General features: G+C 53.2%; 1 protein-coding gene and 1 non-coding gene across 5 annotated transcripts in view; one reads left to right on the forward strand and one right to left on the reverse strand.

Moving 5' to 3' along the window:
• Nucleotides 1-16,284, forward strand: part of GTF2IRD1 (GTF2I repeat domain containing 1) — a 113,763-nt gene that overhangs the window by 96,000 nt on the left and 1,479 nt on the right. For all 4 annotated transcript variants that reach the window (XM_057529778.1, XM_057529780.1, XM_057529779.1 and 1 more), the window contains 4 exons: nucleotides 8,773-8,850; nucleotides 11,090-11,282; nucleotides 13,325-13,362; nucleotides 15,908-16,026. In XM_057529778.1, the coding sequence (XP_057385761.1) occupies nucleotides 8,773-8,850; nucleotides 11,090-11,282; nucleotides 13,325-13,362; nucleotides 15,908-16,026 (428 nt within the window). The remainder of the gene's footprint in view (nucleotides 1-8,772; nucleotides 8,851-11,089; nucleotides 11,283-13,324; nucleotides 13,363-15,907; nucleotides 16,027-16,284) is intronic.
• Nucleotides 12,379-12,452, reverse strand: TRNAR-CCU (transfer RNA arginine (anticodon CCU)). Its single transcript has one exon. It is a non-coding gene; the product is annotated as a tRNA-Arg (tRNA).

Raw genomic sequence — 16,284 nt, forward strand, 5'->3', positions numbered from 1 at the left:
CTGGGAGGGCAGTGAAAGGGCCTGGAGCCCCAACAGGGGACGCCCCAGCCAGAGAGCTCTCTGTTGGCCATTGTTCCAGGCTCTTGTGTGCCGTGGGTCAGCTGAAGGTCAGACATCTGGGCTCCAGGGAGGAACCTGGATCACCTGCCCAGGCAGGTTGTGGTCCACCCACCACGCCCCTCCATCCCAGGGAAGGGAGATGGATTGACGGGGGCACAGAGCCCAGCTCGAGGGAACTCTGGGGGAGAAGGCTTGCTTTCTTCCCTCCCCTGTCCCCCTCCCCAGTGAACCCCATGCACTGATCAGATCCGTCATGATCCCTGGCTCATAACCCACTCTGCCATCAATCCCTGCATGTAACCATCAATCAATCAGTTGACTGATGGTTGTAACTTTTTATTTTGAAATGATTTTTAATTTACAAAAAGTTGCAAAGATAGCACAGAGTTCCCAAATACTGTCTGACCCATGTAGGATGTTAACATCTTGCATAACCATGGTCCGTTTGTCAAAACTAAGAAATTAACATCGATTGGTACCATGCGATTAACTAAGCTACAGGCTTTATTTAGATTTCTTCAGTTTTTCCACCGATGTCGTTTTCACATTCCAGAATCCAATCCAGGATACCACATTGCATTTAGCATTCATTTATTTTTATTCTTTCATTCATATTCCCACATATTTGTTTGCTCACTCGTTAATAAATACTATGGTGAACTCCCATGAACCCACCACCCGTCTAAGAATCAGAACAGAACCAATAACGTACATCCACCTACGTGCTCTCCCTCATCCTGTCTGCCTCTCTCCCCAGAACAAATATTCTGAATTTTATGTGTGTCATTCTCTTGGTTTCTTTCCCTTCAAAATTGCAAAACTGCAGGAAAAAAAAAAAGAATAGTATAATGCCTGCCTATATATTCTTTGTCTGGATTCATTCATTCTCTTTTTTGTGTTTGTGTGTGTTAATTCTTCTTTCTTCTTCTTTTTATTTTTTTTATTTTATTTTTTATTTTTTATTTTTTGGCCTCGCCATGTAACATTCGGGATCTTTTTTTTTTTTAATAGATTTATTTTTTTTTAATTTTTGGCTGCATTGGGGCTTCGTTGCTGCACGCGGGCTTTCTCTAGTTGGGGCGAGCGGGGGCTACTCTTCGTTGCGGTGCACGGGCTTCTCATTGCGGTGGCTTCTCTTGTTGCAGAGCATGGGCTCTAGGTGTTCGGGCTTCAATAGTTGCAGCACACGGGCTCAGTAGCTGTGGCCCCCGGGCTCTAGAGCGCAGGCTCAGTAGTTGTGGCGCGCGGGCTTAGTTGCTCTGCGGCATGTGGGATCTTCCTGGACCAGGGCTCGAACCCGTGTCCCCTGCATTGGCAGGAGGATTCTTAACCACTGTGCCACCAGGGAAGCCCAGACATTCAGGATCTTATTTCCCCGACCAGGGGTTGAACCCAGGCCCTTAGCAGTGAAAGCGCCGAATCCTAACCATTGGACCGCCAGGGAATTCCCTGGAGTCGGTAATACTTTCTTTTCTTTTAATTATTTATTTATTTACTTATTTGGCTGTGCCAGGTCTTAGTTGTGGCACTTGGGATCTTCATTGCGGCACACGGGATCTTTAGTTGTGGCATGCAGGATCTTTTAGTTGCGGCATGCATGTGGGATCTAGTTCCCCGACCAGGGATCGAACCCAGGTCCCCTGCATTGGGAGCGCGGAGTCCCAACCGCTGGACCACCAGGGAAGTCCTTGGAGTCATTAATTCTTAACGTTTTTTGCCAAATTCCTTCCCTCCCTCCCTCCCTCCCTCCCTCCCTCCCTCCCTCCGTCCCTCTCTGTCTCTCCCACAGGCACAGACCCCGCCCCATTGATTTCTGTCTCTGCCTCTTTCTCCATTCAAAGTAAGTTGCAGACATCTTGACTGTTCACGCCTAAATATTTCAACACACAACCCACAACTCCCCAGAACAATGCTATTCTTTTGCAGATCCACAATACCATTGTCACACTTATAAAACTTACTAACTCCCTATCATCTAATAGACAGTCTGTATTCAAATTCCCAAAAATGTCTTTGACACTGTCGTCCCCCGTGATTTAATCACTGCTCACAGGTTGATTTCTTTTAACATGTCTATTGCATATAATACGGGTCTAAACCAAAATTGTTTCATTTTGCTTTTTTTTTTTAACTTTTTAAAAATTATTATTTATTTCTTTAGTTGCACCAGGTCTTAGTTGTGGCAGGCGGGCTCCTTAGTTGCGGCATGTGGGATCTAGTTCCCTAACCAGGGATCGAACCCAGGCCCTCTGCATTGGGAGTGCAGAGTCTTATCCACTTTGTCACCAGGGAAGTCCCTTTTTTTTTTAACTTTTCTAACCAAGGTGTCCTATTGTAACAAGCCTGGAACTTGCTTCTGTCACTTAACATGACGTAACACAGGGTTGAAATGTGTGGCCATAGCTTTGTTTTCAGGGCTCCGTAATATTCCATTGAGTGACTGTACCATGATTGATTTGTCCATTCTCCTGTCCTTGGCCATCTGGGTTCCCTCCATGGTCTTGCTGTTACTAAGAGTGATCTTAGCACGCTTGAGCATGTCTTCTTTGGCACACATACGAAAGATTCTCTTGGGTACACAAGATCATGGGCCCGGGGAGGGCTTCCACCCCACTGCAGCACGGCCATCCCCTCTCTGAGCCTCAACTTCTCCGTCTGTAAAACAGATGGAGGACTTCCTTGCGGATCCAGTAGTTAGGACTTGGCATTTTCACTGCCGAGGGCCCGGGTTCAATCCCTGGTCGGGGAACTAAGATCCCACAGGCTGCGCAGCATGGCCAAAAAACCCCCAGAATTCCTGCTGCCCCTAAATACAGATCATGGAAGGGGTTAAGAGATGAACTGAGTTTTATCCTGGCAAAGGTCTGGTGCCAGGAAAGGGAGGTATCATGCAAGTCGCAGGGTCCCAGAGAGGGACTTGGCTCCGCTCCCTGCACAAGGCAGCTGTTCTGCCAAGGTGGGGTGCCCGTGGATAACCAGCCTCTGCTCTCTTGAGAGCCAGGCCCGCCCAGGTCTGCTTTCTGCCTGGATCGCCCAGCCCAAGCCTGGCAGAGAGGAGAGGCTGCTTCGAGAGGTTTGAGGAGGAGTAGTTATTGCACTCTTCCCCAGAGATCTGGTCTCTCCCTCTGAGCAGCGTTCCTTGCTGCGGGCTGCCTCTGTGTCATTTTGGATCATGACTGTCAGCTCACAGTCATCAGCCTGAGCTGGGGACCTCAGACCAGGCGCAGAAAGGCCAGGCTGCTCAGGGCTCGTGTACTTTGCCCCGGGAGAGGGCTGTGAGGCCACCCCAGGCCTCACCCCGAGATGACTGGCGTAAAACTGTGTACATAGCATGGCTGTGGTTTAATAAGCTTGGTTGCTTTCTTTCCCCAGGCAAAATTCAGTTAATCCTCAGGCTAACAGACAGCAGATTAGAAACAACAGGATGAGAGCTACAGTAGTGAGATAGACAGTAGTGGGAGAGAGGAGACCAGAAAACTGGAAACAGCAGCAAGAGGCAGGAGAAATGCCAGCCTGGGGCAGTGGGGGACAGGTCACTGCAGCCAGGGCAAGTTCAATAGCACTTTCTGGACGGCACTGGCGGTCAGGTCATGAGGGTGACCTCCGCCTACCCCCAACCATGTGCTTAATAAGAAAGGGGTAGTTGATGAGTTTTAGAAAATGGTCTCCCCCACATGCGTAAAGCAAACCCAGGGACTTAAGAGAACAAACTTCAATCGTCTGGAAGAGTTTCGTATGGAAGATTTCGTTTCCTGAGACTACACAAGATAACTGAGGCACTGACCTGGTAATAACATCAATGATAACTTGACACTGATGGAATAAAACCTTAAATTTTTTTATGCACAGTATCATTGGATCCCTCCCAACAGGCCAGGATTCCCATTTGAGGGATGTGGAAACTGAGGCTCACAGAGGTTGAGTGCTTTTCCAAATACCACACAGCATTAGGGTTACAGTCAAGATTGCCTTGCAACCTGCTGGGCCAGGGAACTTCCCTGTCACTGGCCCTGAGGACCCCCTTTCTCCCCACTGTCTACAGGCATTCAAGCAGGTACATTGAGGGCACACCGCACTCCGCGTGGAGCCCTGTGCCATTTCCAAATGGAGAACATTCTGAAATGTTTGCAACCGTTGGTGTCCTTACAGCCAACCTGGGTTCAGAGAAGCTCAGGCAGGACCCCCCCAGAGAAGAAGAGTAATAACTAGACCGTAGACTGTGCCAGGCACGGGCATAACGTCCTCACCTCATCCTCACGGCACCTCCATGTGGTCGTTGCTGCTAATTTTTATTTTTTAAGGTTTTTTTTTGTTGTTTTTCGTTTTTTTTTTAATTTTAGGCTGAGTTGGGTCTTCGCTGCTGCGCACGGGCTTTCTCTAGTTGCGGCGAGCGGGGGCTACTCTTCGTTGCACTGAGCGGGCTTCTCACCGCGGCGGCCTCCCCTGTTGCGGAGCATGGACTCTAGGTGCACGGGCTTCAGTAGTTGTGGAGCACAGGCTTCAGTAGTTGTGGAGCGCAGGCTTCAGTAGTTGTGGAGCGCAGGCTCAGCAGCTGTGGCGCACAGGTGCAGCTGCTCTGCAGCATGTGGGATCTTCCCGGACCAGGGCTCGAACCCATGTCCCCTTGGCAGGCGGACTCTCAACCACTGTGCCACCAAGGAAGCCCTGTTGCTACTTGCCAAACGAGGAAAGCCAGTGGTTGTCTAAGGTCACGAGCTAATAACAGAGCCAAGATTTGAGACCAGACAGTCAGACTTCAGAGCGTGTGGTCTTAACTCCTGGCAACAGGGCTGCACCTCAGAGCCCGGGAAAGACCACTGGGTTTACGGCCGGGGCCCCACGGGGCCCCAGTGATTGTGCCTCACCCCCCTCCCCATGTTCTCATGTTTCCTGATCCTAGTTTCGCCCACAAGCAGACCAGACTCAGAGGTGATGGCTGCCGGGACCGTCCCACCCAGCCTAGGCTAGGACAGCCGCTGCCCACAGCCATCCTTGGGGAGGTCCCTGGTGACCACAGGCCTGGCCACCCCCTCTCCAGACGGTGGGTGTGTGACGGTGGTGGCAGGAGCCTGGCTCTGTCAGGAAGGAGTCCTGTGACCTGCCCACAGCCTGCCAACAGGCCCACTTGGCTGGAGGTGCAGGCTAGCAGGGCGCATGGCCTTCCTCCTCCACACCGGGGCTCGCCAGGACTCGGCCAGGGGCCAGCTGAGGACGGTGGCCATGATTCATGTCACAGGAGACCAGCTCTGTCCTGGGCACCTCCGAGCCCCCCGACACAAGCGTGTTCAGCCCTCCCCCCTGCATGGAGCTGGAGGGCTGGGGCTCAAGCAGGAACACAGGCAGAGCCTCTTCACCTGGGGTTCAGGTTCAGCCTCCCAGCAACTGCGTCACTCCTTTGCCCTCACCACCCGAGGGGTTGCCTCCAGTTTCCTCTGAGTACACAGAGGACCAACGCCTCTCTCCCCTCCAGCCCCCGCCAGAGGCTGACCTGGCCTATTTCATTCAAAAACTAGTCCTCTAAGAAAAATGGAACTCCCTTACTCCAAATTAAGTAAAAACAAAGAGGTTGGGGAGAAGCCAGGAGCAGCTGCGGAGAAAAGTGGGCATCCTCTCAGAGGCCCGACGCTGAGCCGGGAGGATCCAGTGGTAACGCGCGTCGTGGGCCGGACAGTGCACGTGGGACATGCTTGGTCCACTCAGCAGCTGTGATTATTCTTGGTATTACGGAAAAAGGCCCCTAAACTCCCACCACGCTCCAGAGGCATTCAGGACACCTCCCGGTGCCACCAGCGTCCCTCAGGCAACCCAGGTCCCACTTTCCTGACATTTAACTGCTGCCACAGTTTGCTGCCTGGGACCGGCCCGTGTGCTCTTCCTGCTGGCTGCCCTGAGATGTGGTGTCACCCCTCCCTGTCAGCTGCAGCCTGGTTTGGGGGTGCTGTCCCCGGCAGATCAGACAGGACATAGGGGAGGGGAAATTTTCCATGTCCCCTAACATGTGTTGAGCACCCACGGGATGCCTGCAGCCCCAACGTGCAGATAAGTCTGCGTCCCACGGGGCCTTGGGTGGCATGGGTGTCACCTCCTCTGGGAAGCCCTCCTTGATTCCTGGCTGGGTTGGGGTTGTCCACCCCCCACCCCATGTTTCCACGAGCCATGCACTGACAGTTATCAAGCCCAGTTGGTCACCGAGTGTTCCTCACCGTCCCCTGCCTCGTCTAGGGCTGTGCTCTGTACTCTGCTAAATGCCCAAGGGCAGCACCGCATCCAGATGGGATGGTGCTCGTGAAATATTTGTCCAAGACGAATACTATATCAAGACAGTGAGCTGAAATGCTGAGAGGTGACATGGCGTGGCCCATGCGTGGCCCTTTGGGGCCTGGCGTTGCCTCTCACAAGGCGAGGGCAGTGTGCAGCCCAGCCTGCCCTGTCTTTGTCTCTCTCCACCCACTGGCAGCAGTGCAGCAGGAGCCTGCTGGGGGAGGTGGGGTTGGTGAGTGAGTCCTGCGCGCCCAGAGAGGTGCACAGGTGACGGCCATGTCCAGCAACTACGGGGACCTGAGCTTGTGGGCTTGCTTTGAGGTGCTGTCTTTTAATCCAGAAGGCTTTTTGTCATGTACGGACTGAGTCCGGCCCTGCCCTGAGCTTGAGAGGAGACAGAGGCGTGGAACTATGAGCTGATGGTACGAGAGATTTAGAGGAAACACCTTAAAGATCAACCCTTCTTTCTACAGATGGGAAACTGAGACTTCAGGAAACCCAGAGTGCGTGGTAGAGTGAAAGACGAGGACTTTTGGGTCAGACAGAGTATTCCTGGCACTTAGCGGCTGTGTGACCTTGGGCAGGTTACTTAACCTCTCTGAACCTTTGTGTCCTCGGCTGTGGTGAGCAGTGGCCGTGACCGCGTCCGGGAAAGCTGCCAGCAGAGCATCCAAGTGCTCATTGGGTGAATCCAGGCTGATCTTCCCCTGGCCTGTGTGGTGCTGCCGTGCCTGTGCAGAATGCCGGCCACCAGAGCAATCCCTGGTGGCAGGGGGTTAGCTAGATAGAGTGTCCTGCACCTCTCTGCAGGCTCTAGGTGGCCCTGGGGCCCAGGGCTCAGTCCTAGTTGTCTGCTGACCTGGAGGAGGGTCAGGTTGATTCTCGCCACATCCGGGGTCCTGAAAACCATCTGGAAGGGCCATGTTGGGGCGTGTGGGAAGATGGAGGGCTCCAGGGGGTGCTGAGTTTGGGGTCTTGGTGTGGCCGAGGGGAGCCATCACTCCCCAAGATGGGGACACAGGAGGAGGAGGTTATCTGGGATGCCTGACATTTGCAGTGTCTCGTGGGCACCCAGGTGGCTGGTTGGCCGTGGTTGAAGAGAGAGATTCAGGAACTCCGAGATACTAGGTTCCAGAGTCAGGAGCGCGGGCAGGAACAGGGCCAGACCAGGGACAGCGGGTGAAGGAGGAGGAGGCGCCTGGCAGTGCGGGAAGCTCTCTGCCCTGCGGGGCGGCCCTGGGCTGGGAATGGAGGCCCCTCCCTGGCGGTGGTGCAGGGAGAGGGCTGGGCCTCCTGGCTGGGGTGTGAAGGGCAGGCGGGGGCAGCAGACAGTCTGAGTGGCACAGAGCCCTTGGCTTCCTAAATGGAACCGAGTTCTGTGAGATTTTCCAGATTAGCACAGGGGTTGTTTTTCTTCACAGACCCATTCTGTCTGCTCTGCCCCTCACCGCCCAGGCCCTGGCTCCCTGCTGGCTGCCAGCTCCTAGTCCCCACCCCTGCCCCAGAGGCCCAGCCCCGTGCTTACTGTGCGAGGGTGCCCGGGCCCTTCCTGGAACTCCAGCTCCCTCCCCAACCCAGGGCACCAGCCCAAAGCCCAGACCTTCTCCATGCCATCCACTCCCGCCCAGCCCGGCCCTGCCTCTGGGGGGCTCCACGGACCCCAGCTGCTCTTCTAGGCCAAGGAGAGGAGTGAGGGGAGCACAGGGGCCAAGCAGAAAGTGCCTGTGGAGGGCTGCCCTGGACGCTAGGCCGGAAGCGTGTGCGGCCCCTACACCCCCAAAACACGCCTGTCTCCCTGGTCACAGGCCTGGGGCTCTTGGTCTGCAAGGCAACCAGGGTGAGTTCTGAGAGCCCAGCTCAGTCAGGCCAGCACACACTGCTGGACCCACCCCTGCCCCCTCCCCTGGCACCGGCCCGGGCTTTAGCCGCATCCAGCACGTTGTGACCTTTCTCCCTTCAGTGCCCACGCATGGGCCAGTCCTACACCTGCTGTCTTTCCCCCCCCGCACCCCACTCGTCACAGACCCCTACCTGCCTTCCAAGAGACCACTTGAACTTCCTGCTCTCCCAGGGGGCCTCCCCAGGCTTGCACGGACGGGGTAGGCACCCCGATTCATGCCCCACGTCTCCCCGGGGGTGTCCCCCGTCGCACTTCTGGGCGCCGCCCCTGCTGGGCTGTGAGTTCCTGGGAGGAGGCCCACGGCCTCCCTCTCCTCGGGGTGCTCCATGCCTGACGTGGGGCCTGTACGGGGCAAGGTGTTCAGAGGATGCGGGACGGGTGGATGGATGTACAGACAGACGGCTGAGGCCAGAAACAGGCTGCAGGGGAGTGGGCGGGCCCTGGAGAGTCTGCGCCAGCAGGTGAGGGTCTGGGCCGCCATGGGGGAGAAGGAGCAGGTCCGGTGGCCGAGACCCTGCCGACCCTCACGCCCCCTCGTCTTCCTCTTGTAGATGAAGATGATGCCAACAGACTTGGGGAGAAGGTGATCCTCCGGGAGCAGGTGAAGGAGCTCTTCAACGAGAAATACGGTCAGTGCGTGGCGGGGGAGGGCAGGGCCTGGGGGGCAGCCTTCCTTGGAGGCGCCCCTCCCTCTGCAGCCAGCCTGGCCTCCAGTTGCCCCCAGCTGGCCTGTCCGCTCCCTGGGGACATAGTTGCCCTGTCCGAGACTGATGGGAGCTGATCCCTCATTCTCCCCACCCAAGAAAGGGGAAAAAACCCTGATCTGTGGTGCACACAGTGGGGATGGCTGTGGTCAGCATTTCTGTTTCTCTAGGGCTGGGCTGTGTGGCAGAGGCCATGCCCCACGGCCAAGTGCTTGTTCACACAGACGCTTGTCTGCCCAACACACACTCAGCCCTGAGATTCCAGAGGAAGGCATCTGATCCCGCTGTCCAGGGGCTCCGTGTCGGGAGGGAACTGGCCGTGGAATGTATGAAAGGTGCCAGGTCCTGTGCAGAAGGCATCCAGGTGCCAGGGCGGAACCCAGGATGGTGTAGTTGATAATACGGTTACCACTGATGGAGCATTTTCTAGATTAGTGGATGCCAGGCTGCACTAGGTGCTCTATATACATTTTGTTTGTGATGAATTTAGTAGTATTGGCTCCACTTTGTATTGTAGCAGAGGACAATTAAAAAAAAAAAAAGAATTTCAGAGAGTGACAAAGGAAAACAGGAAAATGTAGAAGTGTGATGAGGGTAAGAGGGGGTAGCCATGGCCTGTCTGGATTGGTGAACCAGAAGCTCCTTGGGGACTTCTCTGGTGGCGCAGTGGTTGAGAATCCGCCTGCCAATGTAGGGGACACAGGTTCAAGCCCTGGTCTGGGAAGATCCCACATGCCGCAGAGCAACTAAGCCTGTGCGCCACAACTACTGAGCCTGCGCTGTACAGCCCGCGAGCCACAACTACTGAGCCCGCGTGCCGCAACTACTGAAGCCCACGCACCTAGAGCCCATGCTCCGCAACAAGAGAAGCCACTGCAATGAGAAGCCCGTGCACCCCAACGAAGAGTAGCCCCCACTCGCCGCAACTAGAGAAAGCTCACGCACAGCAACGAAGACCCAACGCAGCCAAAAATATAATTAATTAATTAATTAATTAGGGGGAAAAAAAAAAGAAAGAAAGCTCCTTGGAAGAAGGGACGTTTTAGCCACAACTTGAATGTCAGGAGGGGACAGACATTAGAAGGAAGCTTGCCAGGCAGAGGGAACAGCTCAGTGACTGGGGAGCAGCGAGAAGGCAGGAGGGCCTGGAGTGGGAAGATATCCCGATGACGGGGTGGGGAGAGGTGGGCAGGCCAGGACTCCAAGTTGGGGTTTCATTTTGAGAGTAACAGGAAGCACCTCTGCGGGTGGTTTGTGGTGTCTTTTTCACTTTTTATTTTGGAATCAGTTTTCAAACATATACAAAAGCAGAGAGAATGACAAAATGACCCACCATGTAACCCAAACCCGGCTTCTGTGCTTACCAACATTTTGCCAATCTTACTTCATCTATTTCCACAGGCACACTTTGATAGGTTTAGTACTTTAAAACAAATCTAATACATCCCAACATTTCAGCCACAAATACCTAAGTAAGGACTTTTATGTTTTCTAACACAATAAGAGTGGATTTTTAGCAGGCATCAGGTCCTCATTTGTCAGGTCCAGGCGTGCACACTTAACAAATCATTGCACTGGGCATGTGTGAAAGTACCTGTTTCATTGCCAGTGTTGGATATTGAATTTTTTTTTTTTTTTTTTTTGGCCGAGCCTTGAGGCGTGCGGGATCTTAGTTCCCTGACCAGGGATCGAACCCATGCCCCCTGCAGTGGTAGCGTGGAGTCTGACCACTGAACTGCCAGGGAATTCGAAGGATTTTTTTTTTTTAAGTTTATTGAAGTATAGTTGATTTACAGTGTTGTATTATTTCTGCTGTACAGCAAAGTGACTCAGTTATATATATTCTTTTTCATATTCTTTTCCATTCTGGTTTATCACAGGATATTGAATATAGTTCCCTGTGCTATACAGTAGGACCTTGTTGTTTATTCATCCTGTATATACTAGTTTGTATTTGCTAATCCCAAGCTCCCACTCCTTCCCTCCCCCACCCCTCCTGGATTTTTAGTTTTGCTAATTGGATAAAAAAAAGTGATGTGTGTGTTGACTTATAAACTCTCTGTGGTCCGGTGGCTACTGAGTGGGGCTGTGCTGGGTCCCAGCCGTTCCCCACAGAGCTTGGCTTTGACAGGGGACATCTTCCCTGACTCCCTGTGCCCTCTAGGTGAGGCCCTGGGCCTGAACCGGCCTGTGCTGGTCCCTTACAAACTGATTCGGGACAGCCCAGATGCTGTCGAGGTCACAGGCCTGCCCGATGACATCCCTTTCCGGAACCCCAACACATATGACATACACCGGCTGGAGAAGATCCTGAAGGCCCGGGAGCACGTCCGCATGGTCATCATCAACCAGCTCCAGTGAGTGCCCCCAGCACCTGCGTCAGGGTGGGCAGGGTGGCGGGGGCCATGGGAGAGGGTGCTGCTTGGATCTGGGAGGGGAACCCCCAAAGCAGGCCCAGCCAGGAGTCAGAGAGAGAGAGAGACAGAGAGAAAAGGAGAGAGAGGGACCTTTCACTTGCACAGAATCCAGGAGATGGACTAGCTTAACACTCTCATCTTAAAGATCAGGCAACTGATACCCAGAGTGAGGAAAGGGACAGTGTAAGTTACAGTGGGTCAGCTGGGCTCTAGACCCAGGTATCTTAGTCCATTCGGGCTGCTGTAACAAAATACCACAGACTGGGTAGCTTAAACAAAAGAAGTTTATTTCTCACCATTCTGGAGGCTGGGAAGTCCAAGATCAAGGTACCAGCAGATTTGGCGTCTGGTGAGGCTCTTCCTGGTTCACAGATGGCCCTCTTTTTGCTGTGTCCTCACATGGTGGAAGGGACAAGGGAGCAATCTGGGGCCTCTAATAAGGGCACTAATCCTGTCTCGAGGGCTCCACCTTCCTGACCTAATCACCTCCCAAAGACCCCACCAACAAATACCATCACACTGGGGATTAGGTTTCAACATTTGAATTTTCTGGGGACACCAGCATTCAGTCTGTAGCCCTGGATGTCCTGATTACAACCCCTTTCAACTGAAACACAAGGCCTCAGCATTCATGGGTGTTTATTTTTTTGATTTTAACTAAATTTGATTTTTTTTTTTTACTATTCCCCTCATGTTTACCCATCTTACTGTATTTAGAAAATAACAGTAATTCAGTACCCCCACCCCCCAGAGACAACCACTGTCTGTATTTTACTATATATCCTTATAGTGTTTTTTTAAAAATACAGTAGTTTATTTGACTATTTTCGGATTTAGAAACAATACACACAGCAAACTTGGGAAAATACAAGAAGGTAGAAAAACGAGGAAGATAACCCATAACACTCCTATTCAGAGTTAACACTGGTGGTGCTTTTTTTTTTTTTTTAATATTTATTTATTTATTTATTTATTTGGCTGTGCCGGGTCTTCGTTGCAGCGTGCAGGATCTTTAGTTGCAGCATGTGGGATCTAGTTCCCTGACCAGGGATCGAACCCGGGGCCCCCTGCATTAGGAGCACAAAGTCTTAACCGCTGGACCACCAGGGAAGTCCCTGGTGGTGCATTTCTTTCTTAGTTTTTCCTCTACCCATATTTTCTTTTCAATTTTACACTCCATGTTTTAAAATTAAAATAGTATTTGCATGTGTCAAAAAAATCAAATTATTCAGAGGGGTCTCAAATGAAAAGTAGAGGTTTCCCTTCCTTCCCAACTACAGTCCACCCCCTGAAGTAACTTCTGGAAAATAGGAGAAAATGCCCACCCCACACCCTGTAGGCATACTTCCCACAGAGAACCACCAAAGACATTCTGGGATTTTCCTTCAATGTTTCCACTTTTCTTTTAATGCCTGTTAGATATATATTTTGAAAAATGAAACTGAGATCAAACAGTATTTATCTGTAGACAGTAAGTAAAACTTGCTGTTTCCTCTCTGGCTATCTTGCATGTATTTGACCATTATCCATTTCCATGATAACTCCCTTTAATGACTGTTTAGATAGACCATAATGTCCTCTACTGATGGACATTTAGGTTACGTCTAATTTGTGGGGGGTGGTTCATATAATAACACTGCAAGTAAAATAATCAATAAAATAAAAAGTAAAAGATATTTTAAAATATACTACTGTCTCAAATATCCATTTACATAAATCTAGGCACACACTTTTGATCACTTGGTCAGACGACACCCTCGCTCTCTAGAGGAAACCAGGTCCCGAGACTGGCGATCATGCACCTGCTCTGGGCGGGGATGCTGACCGTTTTCATCCGGGTCTTACCTGGCTAATGTTCCAGCAGTGGCGGCATCTCATCTCATGTCATCTCACGAGAGACGTCGCCCAGACTCAGGGAGCAGGTGAGAAGGAGGAGGGGAAACCTCATTTTCTAACTGCCACCTCATCTTTCTCTTTTTCAGACCTTTTGCAGAAATCTGCAATGATGCCAAGGTGCCAGGTAAGTCAGAGGCTAAAGAGACCATCCTTGGGAAATCCCTGGCAGTCCAGTGGTTAGGACTCTGAGCTTCCACTGCAGGGGGCACGGATTCAATCCCTGGTCAGGGAACTAAGATCCCACAAGCCACGCGGTGTGGCTGGGAAAAAAAAAAAAAAAAGGCCACCCTTCTGCCTCTCAGGGACCAGAGTCTATGAACAGATCTGGGCCAAGTGGCACGCAATAGAGGGAAGTGTAGTCCCCCTGCCCAGTACCTCCCCAGGGAGCCTGAGATCTCCTTCTGCAGCGCCAGTATCCCCAGGTGCTGGAAGGCCAGGAAGCCTGCAGGCGCCTTTCAGAGAGGCCCTGCCACAGAGGGCCAGATCAGCTAGAGAGGATCAGCTAGAGAGGGTGTCAGATCTGCTAGAGAGGATGAGGGACAGGCTGGAACCAGCAAGAGGGGGCATCAGGTAGGATGGGGAAAGTCACCTGGGGAGGGGAGGAGGGGTGATGTGGGGTCGGCAGGGGTGAGGCAGGCGGGCGCTGCCCGAGACTGGCTGGGCCCCCTAGATTCTGCCTGCATTTGCAGGGCAGCACCTGCACCAGACCCTGGTCTTCTGGAACCTTTCAGGGCGCAAGAACCTGGGAAACTCTGGGATTCTGATTAAGCAGGTGTGCCGTAGAGCTCGAGAGGATGGAGCCCTGGGGATTGGGAGGTGCACCTCTGATCAAGAAACACCCATCTAGTCCCACCTCTCGTGGTACCTCTGGGAAACTGAGGCCCAGGGAGGGGAAGGGACTTGCCAAGTCCACGTAGTGAGTTGGTGGCAGCCTAGAACCTGGTGTCCGGACCATCCATCTGAACCACAGGCCACCGTGGACTGCAGGCCCCAGCGTGGCTGTTTAATGGGGACAGTGACGGAATTCAGCGAGGTGGCCCCACCCCAGCCTGAGACCCAAGATGGTCCAACTCCAGATGGTCCCAGTTCCCCTGGGACGCCACAGCCCGGGGTGGCACAGGCAGCCAGCAGCCACCTCCTTCTAGCATGTGCTGATGCCACGGGCATGGCACTAGGCACTCATGGTAGGGAGGTGACTAGGTTTGGGGGCTGCTCCCAAGTCAAAGGCAGACACCCAGAAGGCTCCATGGAGGCCTCAGGGAGGAGACTTTGGGACAAATGATCAGGGACTGGATGCTGTCACTTACATCCACCCCCCCCCCCACCATGGCCATCTTTAGGGTCTTACAGTGACCCTAGGGTGGCCACAGCCCGGGGCCAGCACCTCTGGCTTGTTTGCATGTGGAGCCTCCTACAAAAATCCCTCCTCCCTGGCTCACAACCTGGGCTCCTCCTGCCTCCAGAGTCTCCTGTTTCCCGGGGTCTTTATACCACATCCCAGACGCCAGGCTCTGGTTTTGCTTCAGCAGCTGAACAAACAATTGCCCCCTGGGCCCAGCCTGCCCTCATGCTGTGTCATTAAGACCCTTCTGGTGGACTGTGTCAGTAACCTGTCCATCCACTCAGTCAAGCCCAATCCCCACCTATGCATCACACAGCTGCAAATCGTTTTTTTTTTGGCCTTGAGAATGCGGGATCTTAGTTCCCCGACCAGGGATGGAACTCCGTCCCCTGCGGTGGAAGTGCAGAGTCCTAACCACTGGACCGCCAGGGAATTCCCCAATAGACACCTGCAAATCTTTTTGATAAGTCTTACATATTCACATGAATTGAATTCAGCAGCAACACAACCCCTGCTAGTCCTGCTCTGTGCTGGGCTTGGTACTAGGCTCTTTCATACACATAATCTCCTTTGAGTCTCATATCACAGTTGCCCCCTCTTGGCTCAGAGAGGTTAATCAATTTACCAGGGTCACGCAGCTAGTAAGTGGCAGCAGTGGAGTTTGAACTTAGGACTTCTGGCTCTAAACCAGGGTTTCTTTCCATTGGGACACTGCCTGTCTGCTTAGTACCTGTGACCTGTTACCATTCACAGCAAATCAGATCTGGGTCATCAGATCTGGGTCATCGCACATCAGCGGTAACAGTAGCAACGATACTGATACCAATTCCCAGTTTCTGACTGTTTACTGGGGACCAGGCACATTAGCTCATGTGACTCTCCCAGCAAGCCTGCAGGATCTTACATTTTACTTGTGACAAAATGAAGGCCCGTTGGCCACTAAGTGACTCCCCCTAAGACTTAAGTCTGTGTGGCTCTGAGTCTGGGGGTTCTGGGGAGGCCGGGAGCCCGCAGGCTGCATGGTCTGGGGAGGGTATAAGGAAACCCTGGGCCTGAGCTGAGCCTGCTGGGGAGACCTGCCTGGGGGAGGAGGCTCTATTGTTAGCAAAGCAGACAGGTGAGCGGGAGCAGGAGGGTGGGCGAGTGGGGCGTGGGGCTGCTTAGGGAAGGAGGCTGGAGAGACGGGCCTCAGCCGCTGGTGGGTCGGGAGCCTTGAGTGCTGAGAAGGGGACTTCAAACCTGAGAGCGAGGCCTTCTCCAGGGGGGGTCAGGAGGCCAAGACACAGTGGCCCTGGCACCCAGCGACAGCAACCCTTTCTCCCACCAGCCAAAGACAGCAGCCTCCCCAAGCGCAAGAGAAAGCGGGTCTCCGAAGGGAATTCCATCTCCTCTTCCTCCTCCTCTAACCCGGAGTCAGTGGCATCCACCAACCAGATCTCACTCGTGGTAAAGTTGCACAGACCTGGACCTGACTGCTCTTCTCTCTGGCTTTCAGCCGGCACTCGGGCAGGCTCGTCTACTCTGGAGCGTGGGTCTGGGGTGTGGGGAGATGCTGGGCGCTGAGTAGAGTCTGCAGACACATCTGCCTGCCCTACGCATGAGATAGTCCAACCCCCTCTCTTCAGGAGCCCACACGCGCCCGGGGAAGGAGTTCATACCCCCACTGTGCAGATGGGCAAGCTGAGGCCGAGGAGAGGGAAGGGA

The sequence above is a fragment of the Balaenoptera acutorostrata genome, chromosome 15, assembly GCF_949987535.1.
Source record: "Balaenoptera acutorostrata chromosome 15, mBalAcu1.1, whole genome shotgun sequence".
In the NCBI taxonomy this organism is placed as follows: Eukaryota; Metazoa; Chordata; class Mammalia; order Artiodactyla; family Balaenopteridae; genus Balaenoptera; species Balaenoptera acutorostrata.